This window comes from Neoarius graeffei, chromosome 11 (assembly GCF_027579695.1).
Source record: "Neoarius graeffei isolate fNeoGra1 chromosome 11, fNeoGra1.pri, whole genome shotgun sequence".
Lineage (NCBI taxonomy): Eukaryota > Metazoa > Chordata > Actinopteri > Siluriformes > Ariidae > Neoarius > Neoarius graeffei.
In genome coordinates this window covers 42,081,725-42,103,210 of record NC_083579.1, presented here as the reverse complement: position 1 = coordinate 42,103,210, position 21,486 = coordinate 42,081,725, and the positions used below count along the sequence as shown (strand labels likewise).

The 21,486-nt window shown below is 41.3% G+C and overlaps 1 protein-coding gene across 3 annotated transcripts in view; it reads right to left on the bottom strand.

Moving 5' to 3' along the window:
- Positions 1–20,156, bottom strand: part of LOC132894298 (cysteine-rich motor neuron 1 protein-like) — a 96,226-nt gene extending 76,070 nt beyond the window's left edge. For 2 of the 3 annotated variants that reach the window (XM_060933942.1, XM_060933944.1), the window contains exons 1-3: positions 19,551–20,156; positions 6,470–6,631; positions 4,825–5,004 (exon numbers count right to left, since the gene is read on the bottom strand). In XM_060933942.1, coding sequence (XP_060789925.1) covers positions 4,825–5,004; positions 6,470–6,631; positions 19,551–19,848 — 640 coding nt within the window. In that variant the 5' untranslated portion in view covers positions 19,849–20,156. The remainder of the gene's footprint in view (positions 1–4,824; positions 5,005–6,469; positions 6,632–19,550) is intronic. The other variant, XM_060933943.1, reaches the window with a different exon arrangement.
- Between the last annotated feature and the right edge of the window lie 1,330 nt (positions 20,157–21,486).

Sequence of the window (21,486 nt, the reverse complement as noted above, 5' to 3'; positions counted from 1 at the left end):
CATAAAGCAGAAGCAAAGATTCTGTTGTATTAAATGCAAAAAAAAATTGTGGATATAACATATATCTGACAGTTTCAACTTGAGATTTTTTTCATGCGTCTCTCTCCTTTTTTAGCCAAATCTGTATTAGATTGGAGAGCTATTATTTGTCAACCGCTTCAGAACGAAACCATCAATGCGTTGAGCAATGTGTTATATTACAAGGTCTCATCAATGGACTAATAAGAACGATGTGGGCAAACTATTCTCCTCCAAAGACAAAACAGAAAAAAAGATGACAGAGTAAATACTATAAATCTTTCATTTTCTATTTCATTTATTTTCATTTTCATTTACGTCCAGAGATATTCTCGAGGGGAGATTTCAATCTTCGGGTGAAAACGCATAACAGCTGTCGGGTCTTAGTAGGGAGAACAGAGGCTGAACAAACGCCTATTTTGTGAAACAAACAATTTCATAACACTTAGACTACCTCTGTGACGGTCTTTAACATCTTATCCATAGACTAGCAAATTATGATGCCACTTGCTAAGTTCTAAAAAGAAATAATTAATGTTTTGTGAGGCAAGTGACAGAGGTGTTGCGACAAATGGAATCCATTTGCAGCAGCTCTACACTTGTGTAGCCTACCACCTATTGTAGCCTAATAAACATAAAAATAGTTAAGAACAACCAAACTCACTAAACACATCAGGAATCTCTACCACCACAAGGTCAAGGCTAAAAAATCTGCTCAAGAATAAGTGTCGTAAACATTGGGAGAATGTTGGGTGACACTCAAGAACTGATACCATTGGCTCACAGTGATACAAGGAACCCAGGCTAAAGTGAGTTAGCCGTTACATTTTCATCAATGGGAAAGCTGCTAAGATTGCGATCTCCACTCTAAGAGAATCTCTGACATGCCTTCTCAGTCACTGCTGCTGACATGTTATGAATGTATTAGCAAAGTGGGCTGAAAAAAAAAAATCAGCCCAAATCTCAGGGACTTGTCATTCTGGCCGCATGAATCTACAATCTGGGCTAGAAAGAAAATCAGCCATCGTGTTGCTTTATCATACCATTATGCCATAAAGCTTGCTAACAGCAAATAATCTGAAGTGGATATGAAAAATGCCCTGGAGGCAGTGTTATGATCTGGGGTTGCTTCAGGTGGTCAGGTCGAAGCTCAGCAACGTTATGGGGCAATAAAATGAAGTCAGCTGATGACTTGAATATACTGAATGACCAGGTTATCACATCAATGGATTTTTTCTTCCCTTATGGATTGGGCATAAAATTAGGGCTCAGATTGTAAAAGAGTGGTTCAGGAAGCATGACGAATCATTTTCACACATGAATTGGCCACCACAGAGTCCCGACCTTCACCCCATTGAGAATCTTTGGGATGTTCTGGAGAAAACTTTACAGAGTGGATCGACTCTTCCGTCATCAACACAAGGTCTCGGTGAAAAATTAATATAACTCCGGACTGAAATAAATGTTATGACATTGCATAAGTTTATCGAAACAGTGCCATGGCGAATGCATGCTGTAATCAAAGCGAACAGTGGTCCAACCAATTATTAGAGTGCATGACTTTTCTGGCAGGGCAGTATATAATTTTTACAGCTCCTTCAAACAAAATTAATTCTAGCTTATTAAACAAAGTATTTTTTGTAGCTCAAAATACACAAATGAAGAACCTTTCAGTTCTCATATTCAATCTACCACTCAATGCTTCATAAGCTGCATATATCATTGTGGCATGCTGCCAGTTTCTCTCTACATCACAGGTTAAGGTCAACAACTAGAGGGAGAAAAGCTAAACTGATTGCTAGGAGCATAAAACACAGACTAGCTATTGAGACAAATGATAATACAGAGGTATATAAATCAGACAAACATTTCTTTATGCTATCATTGCAGTAAAGCCGGACATCAGCAATGTCAATAAATCTGAAGTCTGTCCATAATCCACATTATATACATACATTAATTTACAATAAGAGTATACAGTATAATTAGCTATTCATAATAAAGGTTGTGTGGCTTAGCCAAGCTACAGTATGTCATAGAACTGTTTCCACTTTTCAAGCAGTTTCCTTTCAGAAATGCTACAGAAGAAAGGGATTTGACTATGTATAAACCCATAGCTTCAGCCTTCATCACCTCATCATCCCCTACTTTCAGTCACTCACTGCTTCCTGACCACATGGCCAGAATCCTGCCAATACACACACACACCTCTTACTACAACAGTATGTGAACAGGCCCTGCACAGATTGAGAGTTCTTTCTCTTTTTAGGTTTTCTGTTTCATTGGTTGCATTGCCTCGTAAAGCATGACTGAACTCTGGCACAGTGATGCTGTGAGATGGAGATTTACTTTGGCTTTGTGTTGCACGTCGGTCTGCACCAGAGTACACAATCAAATGTCAAGAAGATTTAGGGGGGGAAAAAAAACATACGTTTACGTAAAGTTCTGAAATGCTATAAAAATGCTTTGATATTATAACTAATGACTAATGGTTACTGTCAATACGGTAGTACTTATGACCTACAGTGGTGCTTGAAAGTTTGTGAACCCTTTAGAATTTTCTATATTTCTGCATAAATATGACTTAAAATAATATCAGATTTTCACACAAGTCCTAAAAGTAGATAAAGAGAACCCAGTTAAACAAATGAGACAAAAATATTATACTTGGTCATTTATTTATTGAGGGCGGCACGGTGGTGTAGTGGTTAGCGCTGTCGCCTCACAGCAAGAAGGTCCGGGTTCGAGCCCCGGGGCCGGCGAGGGCCTTTCTGTGTGGAGTTTGCATGTTCTCCCCGTGTCCGCGTGGGTTTCCTCCGGGTGCTCCGGTTTCCCCCACAGTCCAAAGACATGCAGGTTAGGTTAACTGGTGACTCTAAATTGACCGTAGGTGTGAATGTGAGTGTGAATGGTTGTCTGTGTCTATGTGTCAGCCCTGTGATGACCTGGCGACTTGACCAGGGTGTACCCCGCCTTTCGCCCGTAGTCAGCTGGGATAGGCTCCAGCTTGCCTGCGACCCTGTAGAACAGGATAAAGCGGCTAGAGATAATGAGATGAGATGAGATTTATTTATTGAGGAAAATGATCCAATATTACATATCTGTGAGTGGCAAAAGTATGTGAACCTCTAGGATTAGCAGTTAATTTGAAGGTGAAATTAGAGTCAGGTGTTTTCAATCAATGGGATGACAATCAGGTGTGAGTGGGCACCCTGTTTTATAGGGATCTATCAAAATCTGATCTTCACAACACATTTGTGGAAGTGTATCATGGCATGAACAAAAGAGATTTCTGAGGACCTCAGAAAAAGCATTGTTGATGCTCATCAGGCTGGAAAAGGTTACAAAACCATCTCTAAAGAGTTTGGACTCCACCAATCCACAGTCAGACAGATTGTGTACAAATGGAGGAAATTCAAGATCACCGTTACCCTCCCCAGGAGTGGTCGACCAACAAAGATCACTCTAAGAGCAAGGCGTGTAATAGTCGGTGAGGTCACAAAGGACCCCAGGGTAACTTCTAAGCAACTGAAGGCCTCTCTCACATTGGCTAAAGTTAAAGTTCATGAGTCCACCATCAGGAGAACACTGAACAACAATAGTGTGCATGGCAAGTTTGCAAGGAGAAAGCCACTGTTCTCCAAAAAGAGCGTTGCTGCTCGTCTGCAGTTTGCTAAAGATCACATGGACAAGCCAGAAGGCTACTTGAAAAATGTTTTGTGGACGGCTGAGACCAAAATAGAAATTTTTGGTTTAAATGAGAAGCGTTATGTTTGGAGAAAGGAAAACACTGCATTCCAGCATAAGGACCTTATCCCATCTGTGAAACATGGTGGTCGTAGTATCATGATTTGGGCCTGTTTTGCTGCATCTGGGCCAGGATGGCTTGCCATCATTGATGGAACAATGAATTCTGAATTATACCAGTGAATTCTAAAGGAAAATGTCAGGACATCTGTCCATGAACTGAATCTCAAGAGAAGGTGGGTCATGCAGCAAGACAATGACCCTAAGCACACAAGTCATTCTACCAAAGAATGGTTAAAGAAGAATAAAGTTAATGTTTTGGAATGGCCAAGTCAAAGTCCTGACCTTAATCCAATCGAAATGTTGTGGAAGGACCTGAAGCGAGCAGTTCATGTGAGGAAACCCATCAACATCCCAGAGTTGAAGCTGTTCTGTACAGAGGAATGGGCTAAAATTCCTCCAAGCTGGTGTGCAGGACTGATCAACAGTTACCGGAAATGTTTAGTTGCAGTTATTGCTACACAAGGGGGTCACACCAGATACTGAAAGCAAAGGTTCACATACTTCTACCACTCACAGATATGTAATATTGGATCATTTTCCTCAATAAATAAATGACCAAGTACAATATTTTTGTCTCATTTGTTTAACTGGGTTCTCTTTATCTACTTTTAGGACTTGTGTGAAAATCTGATGATGTTGTAGGTCATATTTATGCAGAAATATAGAAAGTTTTAAAGGGTTCACAAACTTTCAAGCACCACTGTTTCATGAATTGCATTCGGTGTGCGTCATATTCAGAGTTGTAATTAAAATCTAAATTGGGTAAGGTAGTCCTGGATTCATATTTATAATGTGTCTCCAATATGAAAATGAATATGAAGAAGGTGGTTTGTATACATGATAAATATAATCTTATACATAATAAATGTATCCTGTAATGTATGATATACTGTATTACCTCACACTCTGCTAACTTGAGTTTTAGATCAATAAAGTCAGAAAAGTGATTCCATGTAGCTTATCGCTGGGTTAATAATAGATTTTAGAATGAATTACCTGCGGCTAGTTGGCACTGGCTGCGGTTGGCATAGGTGAAATGTGGGAGGCAGCTCTTGGATGCACACTCACAGCCTGTGGTGGTCAGGTTACAGCCAGAGAATACACAGGCTGGGTTTGAGGGACCCACAAACTTCTCCCTTTGCCTGTTCTTGTGCTCTCTCTCATGCCGTCTGGCTTCTGAGAAACAAGACATTACAGATTATTCTATCCACATTCACTAGATATGAACAATCACATGCTCTGATTGGCTACACTACTACTAGGATATCAGCTCATATACCGTGAGTAGAGAAAAACAAAATGGCAGCTTTGTTATCAAGTATTTAAAAGAAAAAGAAAAGAAAATGGGGCGGCACGGTGGTGTAGTGGTTAGCGCTGTCGCCTCACAGCAAGGAGGTCCGGGTTCGAGCCCCGTGGCCGGCGAGGGCCTTTGTGTGTGGAGTTTGTATGTTCTCCCCGTGTCCGCGTGGGTTTCCTCCGGGTGCTCCGTTTTCCCCCACAGTCCAAAGACATGCAGGTTAGGTTAACTGGTGACTCTAAATTGACCGTAGGTGTGAATGGTTGTCTGTGTCTGTGTCAGCCCTGTGATGACCTGGCGACTTGTCCAGGGTGTACCCCGCCTTTCGCCCGTAGTCAGCTGGGATAGGCTCCAGCTTGCCTGCGACCCTGTAGAAGGATAAAGCGGCTAGAGATAATGAGATGAGAAAAGAAAATGTTCTCCCCCCCATTATCTCTTGTTCCACACTCCAGCCCAGTTGGTGGCAGTAATGCACCTTTAATTTGGTTTGCCAATCGCCAAAAAACCTTAAAGAACAACAACAACAAAATGGTGGAGTGTGTTACTGAACCGACCAAGGACGAAATAAAAACTCTACTTGAAAACAAAACCCCAAAAAACACAAAAAAAGCAACAAAATATAGAATAAAAGTATCTGATAAGAACATCTTTTTTTTTTCAAGAATTATTATTGTAGGATTTTTCACAAATTGCTACTGTTATTTCACTGGTTTGTTTACATTCTAAGTGGAAATGATTTTGTCAGATGTTTTGTATAAAGTTTTTATTGATCGAATTCGCAAAAAATAAAAATGCTCGGTTTCTCAAAATCCAGTGAATGTGGATAGAATAAAACATTTATTCCACTCAATCTTGTCATACATGGCTTATAGCTATCAGCTCATATACGACTCGATTTCGTGGGATAACTTAAATGTATGCGTTTATCTTATTTGTATTATATTTACTGTATGTACACAGACAGTTTCAGGTTGTACTATGATATTGACAGCACAATAGTCTGTATCGAATAAAAATGGACTTGATTTAAAAGAGCATGTGAGAAAGAGAGAGAGCAAGAGAGAGAGTTAACACTCTCATAAGAGTGTTCACATAATTGATAGGTCAGAGATGCCAAATTTTGCTCTAGAGTCTACGCCCAAGACTAATCCAATACATCTGACCTTCACATTCAAATGCCTTCTAAACACCTTGATTAAGCACATCTGCATTGATTAGGGATGGAATTAAACCATGCTTGAGCAGAACTACATGTCCCTGCTGTGAAATTTTCCCACCCTCAAACCATAAATAACAGTTTCAGCCAATATCATCAAAATGTTCTCCCATCACAATAATTCTCACCCATCTCCTTGCTCTTGGCGCATGCCTCTGGATTTGGGTAGCTGAAGGAGATAAGGCAGGAGTGTTTGGATTCACAAACGCACTCCCCACTCACAAGGTTACACCCACTTGATAGAGGGCACCGCTCGTCTTCCATGCCAGTGTCTGGAATATCTGAGACACCTGAGGAAAAGACAGAGGCATCATCATGGATTATTTTACAACAGGCTTTTTACATGTAGATAATTCAGTACAAAATGTTTATACAGTGTTTAGGTGTTTGTGTGGTTTATTTTCCAACTACAAATTGCAGTCTTCTTGTTCACTCTAAAATTTTCATGACTGAAACTTTGCACTTCTACTTTTCCAACATTTCCTCTGACAAATGTTGTGACCTTACTATTATAAGGTTCTATCTGGGTTCTATGACCGATAGAACCACGACATGAAAACCACATGACCATTAGAATATCCATTTGATAGAAATCCATTGTGGTGAAGTAGAAATGCAATCCATGCATGTGAAGAAAAATGAAATACTACAGATAGCTATAGAACAGGAGCTCCGTTCATTCATGGACCGTTTTCAACACTCTCACTTATCTACTGCTGTATTTTTTTTTTGTGTCCTTTCACTTTATGAGGGTCTTTTGCTTCACTACTTCCATGCTCTCCATCATACTTTTTTCTTTCTCTCTCTAACCATTCACCTATGTATCTCTTTCTCTCTCATTTTTTCCTGTTATTTCTATAAAATGAGGCAAATCAGCTCTTCCCCAACGCTAACAGATCATCTGCAAGTAAACAGAACCACACTCCATAACAAAACCATTTCCCAACATTATAAAACAAAGTACGGGTCATATCAGCAATGTACTTGTTCTGATACATAGAGCTTTGAGGTTATTTTCCACACTCTCTGCAGATAATGGGGAACATTACTTTCTGATACTTCTTCAAAAACCGATAATGTGGAGACAGGGAGTCTTCAATAATTAAACTGGTATTTTTACCATAGAGAATGTTTCATATAGTCTAAACCATGAGTTTTCAACTCGAGGCCATGGTCCAGATACACACCAAGTGGAGTTCAGTGAACATAGTTCTCTATGCATGAAACAGCTTGGCTTATGTAGCAGATGCTCTGTTGTGGCTAATCCAATCACATACAATTATGTAAATTATTTACAGTGTCTTGCAAAAGTATTCATCCCCCTTGATGTTTTTCCTGTTTTGTTGCATTACAAGCTGGAATTAAAATGGATTTTGGGGGGGTTACCACCATTTGATTTACACAACATGCCTACCACTTTAAAGGTGCAAATTGTTGTTTTATTGTAACAAAACCAATAATTAAGATGAAAAAAACAACAACCCAGAAATCTGGAGTGTGCATTGGTATTCACCCTCTTTCATGTGAAATCCTCAAATAAGAGCTGGTCCAACCAATTCACTTCATAAGTCACACAATTAGTTGATTAAGATCCACCTGTGTGCAATCAAAGTGTCACATGATCTGTCACATGATGTCTGTATAAATCAACCTGTTCTGGAAGGACCCTGACTCTGTAACACTACTAAGCAAGCAATATGAAAACCAAGGAGCCTCCAAACAGGTCAGAGACAAAGTTGTGGAGAAGTATAGCTCAGGGTTGGGTTATAAAAAATATCCCAGGGAGCACCATTAAATCCATTATAGCAAAATGGAAAGAATATGGCACCACTACAAACCTGACAAGAGAAGGCTACCCACCAAAACTCACAGACCGGGCAAGGAGGGCATTAATCAGAGATGCAACAAAAATACCAAAGATAACACTGAAGGAGCTGCAAAGATCCACAGCGGCGATGGGAGTGTCTGTGCATAGAACCATTCTAAGCTGCACACTCCACAGAGCAGGGTGTTGTGGAAGAGTGGTCAGAAAATAAGTAAGAAAACACGTTTGGAGTTTGCCCAACAGCATGTGGCAGACTCCCCAAACACATGGAAGAAGATTATCTGGTCAAATGAGACTAAAATTGATCTTTTTGGCCATCATGGGAAATGCCATTTGTGGCATAAACCAAACACCCTGAGAACACCATTCCTACAGTGAAGCATAGTGGTAGCAGCATCATGCTGTGGGGATATTTTTCATCTGCAGGGACAGGAAAGCTGGTCAGGATTGAAGAAAACGTGGATGGCACTGAATACAGGGCAATTCTGGAGAAAAAAACTGTTTGAGTCAGCCAGAGGTTTGAGACTGGGATGAAGGTTCACGTTCCAGCAGGACAATGACCTTAAACATCTTGCTAAAGCTACACTGGAGTGGATTAAGGATATTTAAATGTCATGGAATGACCTAATCAAAGCCCAGACCTCAATCCAATTGAGAATCTGTGGCATAACTTAAAGATTGCTGTACACCAACGCAACCCATCTAAATTGAAGGAGTTGGAACAGTTTTGCCTTGAGGCATGGGCAAAAATCCCAGTGGCTAGATGTGCTCAGGTAAGAGAGACATACCCCAAGAAACTTGCAGCTGTAATTGCAGCAAAAGGTGGCTCTACAAAGTATTGACTTTAGGGGGATGAATACCTATGCACACTCCAGGTTTCTGTTTTTTTTCCATCTTAATTATTGTTTGTGTCACAATAAAACAACAAATTTGCAACTTTAAAATGGTAGGCATGTGTGAATCAAATGGTGCTAACCCCCCCCCCAAAAAAAAAAAAAAAAATCCATTTTAATTCCAGCTTGTAATGTGACAAAACAGGACAAACACCAAGGGGGATGAATACTTTTGCAAGACACTGTAGCTAAAGGCAGCTCATCAGACCAGAGACTAGCTACAAGCCTAGAGATGTTTACAGACTTTCATGTATGTATATTTTTCATTCCATTGACTCTTTCTGTGCTGATTAGCAAACTGACAAGCTGGAGTATTCAAAGAGAATATTCAAAGACAGCTGGACAGATAAGTATATGGTACGTTTATTCTCGGTGCATCAAATTCTCATCTGTTCAGAACCTATAGTGCTGTCAGAAGTGGTAACGTGAATCTCTGCTATAAAACAAAACAGAAATACCTCAGATTCTTTCATTTTATAGCCATAAACTAATAAAAAATGCATTAGTAAGCATTAAGATGTGACTGTTAACTGAAAGTCATGTTAGTTGCTTATTCATACATATCTTTGAACAAATGTTAGTTGAATAATTAACTCTTGAGAAAGATTTTAACTTTCTCCCAAGAAGTGTGATCCTTTTTTCACACTACTTAACGTGTGAGGTAGACTAATCAAACATACCTTTCTTCCCCTTCTCAGTTTACTGATGAGGGAGTTGTTATGAAGTCTGTAAATCTATAAATGATCATATAAATCATTCTTCAGAAAACATACAGAAGACAGAAAACTTCCACCTTCCATTTAAGTAAGTAAACCTTGTACAGAATTAATTAGTTTAGAGCTTGGGTACACACATGCAAACATCACACCTTATTTACAGCCTTTAAAGTGCTTCTGAAAGCATTTCCTAAAGCAACAAAGTGTGAATCATGGACTTGTGCCCTGATGTTCTGCCCTTACTAAACATGGGGGAGGTAAACCTTGAATGCTAAAGAAGCCAATTCATGGGCTGAAAGCAGTACACAGCCAGGCTTTTGGGACATATATTTACACATCTGGCTCTGAAACGAGCCTGTGGATAAATGTGTGCATATTGAGCAGGAGACAGCAGCTCTTTCAGACAGACAGGTTAGCAGGCTGAGCATAAGCAAACTTTCAACCTAACTTTCACCTGGCCTCCTCAGAACTTTCTCTCTTGCTTCCTGTCACCTTAAAATGATCCGTACCTCCAACACGTTTCCATCTCGACCTTTCTTGTGAGGGCATTTTCATATTTTTACACTTACAGCAGGGATGCCACAAAGCAGGGGCTGTTTGAAATTCTCTAATGCTGTTGGCTTTCTTAACTTTTGGAATGGAAATACTGGATGTTGATTAAAACTTTGGACATTATAAATATAGTTTTTGCTCATTAATACTGCGCTCAGGCTAGAGCCAGCAATCTAAAGTGTGATCACAGAAATTCCTTTCTGATGCCAACCAGACCTAACTGTTACTCTGTCATGGCATGTGCAGAAAAACAGCCCCAAGTTAGAATTTAAAGTGCACTTCTATCCAGTGGGTCTTGAAGACTTCATGTCTTGGCATCCAGGTCCTGAGATGAAGCAGGTGACCCCAGAGGCCAGGCTTTGGCTGATAACATTACTAAAGAGGAAGTATTTGAAATGTTAGATAATGCTAGTTTAAAGTGGACTAGACAGGCACTTCTCATTACTAGCAGAAACAGACCCTTTAGTGTTTCCTAACCCAATGGAATAGCTGAAGGGAAGGTATGATAAGTGCTGAGGTGTGGGTCAAAGCTTCAGGTTGAGGGTCTTGACAAAGCATGATGGTGATAAAAATATTTCACATTAATTTTTATTTCAGTAAAACTGGTGAAAGCTCAATTACTTTAAATTCCTTGCTTACAAAGGGCTGGGAACAAACATGACTGAATGGTGATAACAGTTACCCTGGTTATTTTATGCTTCAAACTGGTGTTTCACATTACTACATTAGCACCACAGACTCTCAGATACAGGTCTGCTCTATGTGACTTTTTTTTTAAAAAATCTGGGTTATGGTGGGGCGGCACGGTGGTGTAGTGGTTAGCGCTGTTGCCTCACAGCAAGAAGGTCGGGGTTTGAGCCCCGTGGCCGGCGAGGGCCTTTCTGTGCGGAGTTTGCATGTTCTCCCCGTGTCCGCGTGGGTTTCCTCCGGGTGCTCCGGTTTCCCCCACAGTCCAAAGACATGCAGGTTAGGTTAACTGGTGACTTTAAATTGACCGTAGGTGTGAGTGTGAATGGTTGTCTGTGTCTATGTGTCAGCCCTGTGATGATCTGGCGACTTGTCCAGGGTGTACCCTGCCTTTCGCCTGTAGTCAGCTGGGATAGGCTCCAGCTTGCCTGTGACCCTGCAGAACAGGATAAAGGGGGTGTCGTGGCTCAGGTGGATAAGGCGCCACACCATAAATCTGGGGACCCGGGTTCGATTCCGACCCGAGGTCATTTCCCGATCCCTCCCCGTCTCTCTCCTGCTCATTTCCTGTCTCTACACTGTCCTATCCAATAAAGGTGAAAAAAGCCCAAAAAATATCTTTAAAAAAAAAAGAACAGGATAAAGCAGCTAGAGATAATGAGATCAGGGTTATGGTTATTTAAACCACTGAGCCTATGAGCAGAATAAAGCATTTATTGAAGATGAATAAATGAATATGCTTTTTGCACATTCTTCCTATTTGAATGCCTGTATTAAATTAAAAGTGCTCACTGCCGCAACTTTTTTTTGTCCCAGTGCCCACACATCTGTTTTGAACTTGAAGTGGGGGGAATATACACATATCTCTGTCTATTCATCTTTAAACATTTTGTTTTATACCCCTCATCAAAAAATTCCCATGCAGGGATTGGCCAAGGATGGCTCACATGACATAAAATAGTTTCACCATTGATTAAGCAATGTATCTTGTGATGTAAAAAAACAAAAACCAATGATATGGTGTCAGTCAGTCCATGGTATATCTTGGATATACCATGAACTGACGTCACAATTTCAAGCTATATGGCCAACTCGAGTCACAGCTGTGGCTCCACGAGCATTTGTGCGTATAGATCTACGCATCATGATCATGCCTAGTGAGGCAGGCGATAGCATGATACATTGCACATGTGCAGGTCGAAGGTCACTCCAACTGAAATAACAAACATGGCTGCCTCCAGTGAGTTTATACCAAGATTCAATCTTAACACTTAGTTTCAAATTTTTTGATGAGGGCTATAAATCTAATATACCATGCACTGAGAGGAACCAGAAATTATGGATTCTCTGAAGTGACTGGCATAATACTATTTTCTTTGGGGCTGCACCCCTCATAAAATAGTACTATGCCAGTCACCTCAGAGAGTCCATAACTTCAACCAGAGCCTCTCAGTGCATGGTATATTTGATTATTAGCCAAAACTTCTCTTTCTGACCTCTCTAGTGCTCTCTGGACTGACAAGCTGCCTTCAGTTAAATAATTTACACAAATGCATGTGATTGGATAAGCTGCAACAGAGGATCTGCTACAGAAGCTGAGCATGTTTGAAAAACTGCTCAGCTAATAAAAAAAATGAGTTGCTGAACTATTGTCAATAGGCTACACTGTTTCAGCTACAATATTTTTCAAATACTTGGTTATGCCCATTCAAATACTTTTGAACCATGAGCCACCAATTGACAACCCCTGTTATAAATATGGATTTTACCAGTCAAATGCTTGGACTACTTATTCATAGGTGTTTCTGTATTTTGACTATTTTCTACATCAGAGAACAATACTGAAGACATCAAAACTCTGAAATAACATATGGAATATGTATGGAATTATGTGGTAAACAAAAAAAGTGTTAAACAAAACATGTTTCATATTTTAGATTATTCAAAGTAGAACTATTTCTATGTTTACCTTGATGACGCTTTGCACACTACTGGCATTCTCTTAACCAGCTTCATGAGGTCGTCACCTGGAATGCTTTTCAATTAACAGGTGCCTCGTCAAAAGTTAGTGACATTTCTTGTCTTCTTAATGCATTTGAGATCAAACAGTGGATAGTAAATAATAAAAATACAGTAAATAGCCCTATTCCACAACTGTAGTAATCCATATTAAGAACTGCTCAACTAAGTAAAGAGAAATGACATCCATCATTACTTTCAGACATGAAGTGTCTTAATTAATAAAAATAAAGAAAAAACATTGAATTAGAAGGTCTGTCCAAACTTTTGACTAGTACTGTATGTTGTGCACCAGTATCATCAAAGTAGTTTGTTTCATCACAAACTAATTGTTGGGGTGGATCCAGAGCCTATGTGGTGGGAATACACCTTGGATGGGATGCCAGTTACTGTACGGAAACCATAAAGGTTAGAGAAGCAGCTTTGGGACTAAAAGGTTGCCGGTTTGATTCCCTGCACCCGCAGGAAAATATGTGGGTAGGGGGAGTGAATCCATCCATGGCTGGAGTGCCCTTGAGCAAGGCACCTAACTTCGGTATGTCTGGGTATGTGTGTGTTCACTGCTTCAGATGGGTTAAATGCAGGGAAAGAATTTCTCTGTACTCTAATGTACACGTGAGGAATATTGGCTAAAAATTCCAAATTCAAGTTCATCACAGGGCATCATTTGCATCTGGGGCGATTCATTTAAAGCTGGTTTTACACTGTGTGATTCGAGCAATATTTTATGATTGTCAGACTGTACAAGATGAACCCAATAAGAATTCTCTAACAGTCTGCGATAGCATGTTCTTCATGTCAGATTAAAGGATGAAGACGGCTACTACATTCTGCCATACTGGGTGAATAGCATATAAATAGTTTCATGCTGTCATAACAGTAAACTCTATAAAATCTAAGAACAGAGAATGTACATGCTAATTAGCTACACATCTGGAAGCTGTAATTCATCCTTTATTTTTTTTCCGACGTCATGTCCCTTTTAGTCCTAACACAAATGTGATGAGACATTATAGAGACATTCTGTCTGCTGTTGCAATTCAATAATCTGCTCTATATTTAAATACCATATGTTTTGTTTACGTTTCACTTTTGCCAGTACTGGGTTTGTAGCTGTTTCATGAGCTCTGTGTAATCATACTGTATGCCGTCCTCCTATTGGTAGATTTTAGACAAGTGGCGTAGCAGCGGTTACACTCTTAAGCAAAATGTTCTGACCCTGCCAGAACTTTGTCATCTGCTGTCACATTTGTGCCACACAACTCTCAAATAAATATTATCCTTTACTATGTGTGATTGTGCCTGTGACCACAAAATCAGATTGAATATCATACAGTATAACATCGGCATTACCCACTCCATATAATGGCATGTTTGGAAGATGGGAGAAAACTGCAAACCCCAGAGGAACCCACAAATGCACAGAAACTTCACAAAGACATTAATCCTAGCTCAGGATTGAACCAGGGACCCTGGACCTGTGAGGCTACAACACTACACACTGTACCACCATGCTGCTCTGCAAGAGACCATGCTATTGAAAATTACCATATACAGCAAGTCAAAAACCAAATAAATGTCTTGAGTGACAGCAGATAATGAATATGACAAAATACTTCTACTTTAAGTCATAGTTAAAACACTTTAAAGATATTGGAATCAATCACATGCAGAACAGGGTCAGGTCTCTACACGTCAGGTCTCTATGAATCTCTTCAGTCCATCAGCAGAGCAGAAATCACTTCATTTATTCAAGCAGCTCATGTGAGATAATCAATGCATAATGAATCTTTTCATGCATAATACATTAGCATGATTATACGTCAGCTACTTGCAATCAGAAAATGGATGATGATTAAACACCTCATCAAGCTTTCTCATCAGACTTTAAGATTTTACAGAACTAATTTCACCTATATCTTCTGGAGTTAGGGCAGCATGGTGGTGCAGTGGTTGGCACTGTCGCCTTCAAACCCAGCAGCTGACGGGGGCCTTTCTGTGTGGAGTTTGCTTGTTCTCCCCATGTCTGCGTGCTCTGGTTTCCCCCACAGTCCAAAGACATGAGGTTAAGTTAACTGGCTACTCTAATTATTGTCCATAGGTGTAAATGGTTGAGAGGATAAAACCTCTATAATAATCCAGGAGAAGGCAGCAGGAAACCACTACTGTAATTCTTCCCTAGAGATTTTGATAGCTGGAGCCGTCAGAGCGGCCACCTCACTGCAGAGATATGCCAGAGAGAGTGAGATATATATTCTGGGGTTAAAAGTCATTTCCTGTAACTGACCCAGTCATGCCCAATGTGCATGCGCGCACGCGCACACACACACACACACACACACTCTTGTACTTCTATTGTTCTGGGGACACACATTGACAATGTATTCCCTAGCCTCTGAATCCTGACTATCACCATCACAACTAAATGCCTAACTCCAACCATTACCCTAACCCTAACCTAAAACTAATTTTCAGCTGAACCCTAAAATTAATTCTTAACTCTCAAACAGCCCTTTGAAGATGTGAGAAGCAGTCAAAAATGTCCTAAATTCCCAAAAATGTCCTAGCTCTATTGGTAAAAAACATGTTCCAGTCCTCAATATGTAGAAAGTACAAGTAGACACACACACCGCAAAAACCTGGAGAATAAACAGCTACATAAGAAAAGCCTTTTCTTTTTCAAGCTTATTACCCAGAACAAACAGAGAGAGAGAGGGAGGGAGAGAGAGAGAGAGAGAGAGAGAGAGAAATAAGAGTGTGTTCAGGCACAGTGTGTTAATCCAGAGTCCCTTTGCCTGTCTCATTTCAATCACAGAAGTCATTAACTCTGAGACTAAATCAAAGCAGCTAATGTGCCAAAGGCACACTAGGTCCAAGTCAGGATTAACCTTTAGCCTTCCACTTGTAAATATGTCTCAATCACAGACCCTGTCCCTGAGGACAAAGAGCTGGAACCCTATCCCAGACCCCCCAGAATGATGGCATGGTATGGTCCTTTAGCTCTGGGACCTTCTGGCAGGTTCTCACCTCTGCCTTCCCTCACGATTGTGTGGTTGTGTCCTGAGCAATTCATTTGGTCATGTTGGGAGAAAGTCCAGGCCAAGGCTGGAATCATGGAGGATTTGTATTCTCCAAGGTTTAAATGAAGATTTAGGAGGTGGAGTGCCTGCTTCTTTCATGCATTTCAACAATATGGGAATGGTACCATTAAATTAATATTATAAGGAATCTGCAACACTGATATTACATTTTTGATTAAAACAAGTTCGATGTCAGTTTCAGACTTTAAGGCTTTGGTGAAATAACTACAATGGGCAGGACAGATTTCATTGTTTCTTGCTTGCCAATTTTCAAATAAAATGATATCTTTTTCTTTTAGTGTTCTGCCTGATGGCAGGTCTGAGTTTCTAGGGAAGGATTACAGGAATGGTTTCTCGTTGCCTTCTACTAGATTATTACCTCGCCCGCTACGGAGTAAACGGGGCGAGGTATTGTTTTCGGTTGGGTTTTTTTGTAAACGATATTACAGGAAAATGGCTGGATCAATCTTCATGAAACTTTCAGGATAGATGGGCATTGGTCTCAAATAGAACCTCCAATGTTTTGAGGGTAATCCGGTCAAGGTCACCAAAAAGGTCAAAATCGTTTTTGTTGTGGCTACTGCCTCATATACAGGCGCTAGCCACTACGTCATCATGCTATAAGAATGTAAGAGTATAACAATCTCACACTGTGCATGCACATACACGTGTTCCGATTAAAATGGCCAGTGAGTGTAGACAATTTGGTTCACCATTCGAAATAAATGGACTAGACTAAAAAAAATTGCTTTCAGACATGTTTATGCTTATTACAGAGGTAAAGTACGTCCCACTGAGCTCTAGCACCGGGCCATTTCCAGGAAATAAGAGTTTCGTCATGGCAACAGCGTGTGTACAGGTATGTCAGCTTCAGTTCGGAGGTTTCAGTTTCAAAAACCGTAAGAGGTAAGAGTAGAATAATATAAAGTACAGACGCTTGGTATATTTTACTTTTGTGATTTTTAAACTGTTAATTTTTGGATTACACTTCATTTTTGTGGCTACTGCTTCAGAGTAAATATATATGCTATATTCACTGTATGGACATGGTATCAGAAAACAATTTTATTTATAAGCAGTAGCCACATGGACCCATAGGGTACCTATTTCCCCCCACCCCCCGATATCTTCCTTCATATTCATCATAAGTGCTACCGGGCGAGGTTTGTTTTGCCTGGCAACACTTGTTTAAAGAGGTTTTCTTCTCTCAACCATTCACACACATGGGCAATATAAAGTAGCCAGTTAACCTAACTGCATGTCTTTGGACTGTGGGGGAAACCAGATCACCCGGAGGAAACCCACGCAGACACAGGGAGAACATGCAAACTCCACACAGAAAGGCCCCCCTCAGCCGCTGGGCTTGAACTCAGAACCTTCTTGATATGAGGAGACAGTGCTAACCACTACACCACCGTGTCACCCGTAAAATGATATAAAATACATATTGTTTGAAAATTAAAGCTATATAAGCATTTCAGGGCGGCACGGTGGTGTAGTGGTTAGCGCTGTCGCCTCACAGCAAGAAGGTCCTGGGTTCGAACCCCGGGTCCGGCGAGGGCCTTTCTGTGTGGAGTTTGCATGTTCTCCCCGTGTCCGCGTGGGTTTCCTCCGGGTGCTCCGGTTTCCCCCACAGTCCAAAGACATGCAGGTTAGGTTAACTGGTGACTCTAAATTGACCGTAGGTGTGAATGTGAGCGTGAATGGTTGTCTGTGTCTATGTGTCAGCCCTGTGATGACCTGGCGACTTGTCCAGGGTGTACCCCGCCTTTCGCCCGTAGTCAGCTGGGATAGGCTCCAGCTTGCCTGCGACCCTGTAGAAGGATAAAGCGGCTAGAGATAATGAGATGAGATGAGATAAGCATTTCACAAATAAAGATTTCTTCTTATTTGTATCCAGTATCAATACAGTTATGTACAGTAATAGCCTAATATTCTAATGTCATATGAACACAGTAATATGAGCACATTTTGCTTTAATAATAATAAAAACCAGCTTGAATAATCATCTTCACCAAAGGAAAACAATAATTCAGCAAATTTAAAAGTAAAGAACATTTTCTCATCTCATCATCTCTAGCCGCTTTATCCTGTTCTACAGGGTGGCAGGCAAGCTGGAGCCTATCCCAGCTGACTACAAGCGAAAGGTGGGGTACACCCTGGACAAGTCACCAGATCATCACAGGGCTGACACATAGACACAGACAACCATTCACACTCACATTCACACCTACGGTCAATTTAGAGTCACCAGTTAACCTAACCTGCATGTCTTTGGACTGTGGGGGAAACCGGAGCACCCGGAGGAAACCCACGCGGACACGAGGAGAACATGCAAACTCCACACAGAAAGGCCCTCATCGGCCACGAGGCTTGAACCTCAACCTTCTTGCTGTGAGGCGACAGCGCTAACCACCATGCCGCCGAACATTTTCTCTATTAAGAAAATATGAAATTGTTTTACATGATTTGCCTGATATTGAGAATGAAGTGTCAAGTTTTAGAGCTCAACCTGCAGTTTACATAAACAAAGAAACCACTTTTGCTCATCCTTGGGTTCTTTCTATTTGCCCTTGTGATGCAACATCCATCCATCCATCCATCCATTATCTCTAGCTGCTTTATCCTGTTCTACAGGGTCGCGGGCAAGCTGGAGCCTATCCCAGCTGACTACGGGCGAAAGGCGGGGTACACCCTGGACAAGTCACCAGGTCATCACAGGGCTGACACATAGACACAGACAACCATTCACACTCACATTCACACCTACGCTCAATTTAGAGTCACCAGTTAACCTAACCTGCATGTCTTTGGACTGTGGGGGAAACCGGAGCACCCGGAGGAAACCCACGCGGACACGGGGAGAACATGCAAACTCCGCACAGAAAGGCCCTCGCCGGCTGCTGGGCTCAAACCCAGGACCTGTGATGCGACAATTTATTTATTTATTTATTTAAAACAAACAAACAAAAACCTTCTGTATCAAATTCATGAGGCGCGTGCACGTGTCTAAGGCGCGCGCCGAGTACTTTCTGCCTCCAAGAAGAGTAAATACTCCAGCAGCCATCCAATTCATTTTTTACTATGGACAGACATTTCTTGGATTATTTAAGCATTAATTTATTTATTTATTTATTGGCTTAATTTATTTCTCTAGAAATGTACTGCTTAGTGCACTGAATAGCTGGTGCCACTATTTGTCCCTTCTAGAGCTGCTCTCTTACAGGAGCTCACACCAGGTGTGTGTTTGACCGGAAGTGAAGACGATCATCCCGTTCACACAGCCAACACTTTACCCAAAGATGAAGAAAAGGATATTAGCTGAGCTGTCCAAGTTAAACCATCCACATTACTGGATACTCATGAATCCTATCATAAAATGGTGGTAAGCTTATGCGACAAAACAACGAACTCAGTCTTAACCTTTCCACACTGACCTTTGCAGACCCCTGTATGAGGAACGGTAACTGCGCCGGTGTGGTTGAGAGCGGTGCATGTGAGCCCCAGGGCGCAGTATCCCAGCTGCCAGTTCTCCCCGCCGCACAGCTCCATCTCGAGTCGCGCGCACTGATCACAGCAGCCGCACGGGTCCCGCGCCAGCACGCGCCCTTCATCACAGCCCTGTGCGGGGACCGGTGGGCACGCGCGCTGCGGGCACGGCGCACACGCTTGAGCCGCGGATGCACGCAGCAGCACGCAAAAGTGCAACAAGACCCACACACCGCCACTGCGCATACTGACACGAGCCCGCGCGCGCTCAGCTGTGAGAAAGAACCCTGAGATCAGGCACGAGTCAAACTCAGGTACAAGTGACAAGGGGTAACCTCAACACCTCTACACCTCCACTAACACGACTTTCTCATGCCCTCCTAAAGTAAAACGCGGAGAAATAGACCTCTACTCTGATTAGGTAGAACAGGGTGCCAGGTGTTCCCGAGTCTGGGTCCGAATTAAAATCCTCTTGGTCAGTTTTCCTCTAAAGGGACACCTATGCGAGTCGTAAACCGGTGATGCTGAAGACCACCTTCCCTCTCTCTGCACAATCCTGAGGATGCGAACTGAAACTCATGCTGACCTTAAAGGGATATAGGGGCCGGTGGCTCCGCCCTCCTGTGTGATTGACAAGGGCTCTGATCAATACCAAGCAGCGAGGAGAGGGCGTTTCTGTGTCAGCCACTCAAAAGAGGGTGCGCAAACTTATTGCATTGCGCAATGAAGCACTGATAAGTTGGGGGAACTCTGTGAGCTATAACCCCAATTCCAGAAAAGTTGTGTAGAACGTCAATAAAAACAGAATGTGATGACTTGCAAATAATGGAAACCCTATATTTCATTGAAAATAAAGCAACATGTCAAATGTTGATACTGGGAAATTTTTTGATCTTATTTGAAAAGTATGCTATATGCTCATTTTAAACCTTCTGAGTTTCAATATTTGAATTTTGAAATATAGGGTTTCCATGATTTTTAAATCATACAGCGTCCTAACTTTTTTGGAACTGGGCTTGTACTAAATGAATTCCTCTGAAAATCCTACATTACAGTGCTGAGCGTAAATGAGTACACCCCCTTTGCAAAGTAACATTTTAAACAATAACTCAATGAACACAAACAATTTCCAAAATGTTGACAAGACAAAGTTTAATATAACATCTGTTTAACTTATAACAGGAAAGTAAGGTTGATAATATAAACTTAGATTACACATTTTTCAGTTTTACTCAAATTAGGGTGGTGCAAAAATGAGTACGCCCCACAACAAAAACTACTACATCTAGTACTTTGTATGGCCTGCATGATTTTTAATGACAGCACCAAGTCTTCTAGGCATGGAATGAACAAGTTGGCGACATTTTGCAACAATCAATCTTTTTCCATTCTTCAACAATGACCTCTTTTAGTGACTGGATGCTGGATGGAGAGTGATGCTCAACTTGTCTCTTCAGAATTCCCCATAGGTGTTCGATTGGGTTCAGATCAGGAGACATACTTGGCCACTGAATCACTTTCACCCTGTTCTTCTTCAGAAATCCAACAGTGGCCTTAGATGTGTGTTTAGGATCATTGTCATGTTGGAAAAATGCATGATGACCAAGGGCATGGAGTGATGGTAGCATCTTCTCTTTCAGTATAGAGTAATACATCTGTGAATTCATGATGCCATCAATGAAATGCAGCTCCCCGACACCAGCAGCACTCATGCAGCCCCACATAAGGACACTGCCACCACCATGTTTCACTGTAGGCACCATGCATTTTTCTTTGTATTCCTCACCTTTGCGACACCATACAGTTTTGAAGCCATCAGTTCCAAAAACATTTATCTTGGTCTCATCACTCCAGAGTACAGAGTCCCAGTAGTCTTCATCTTTG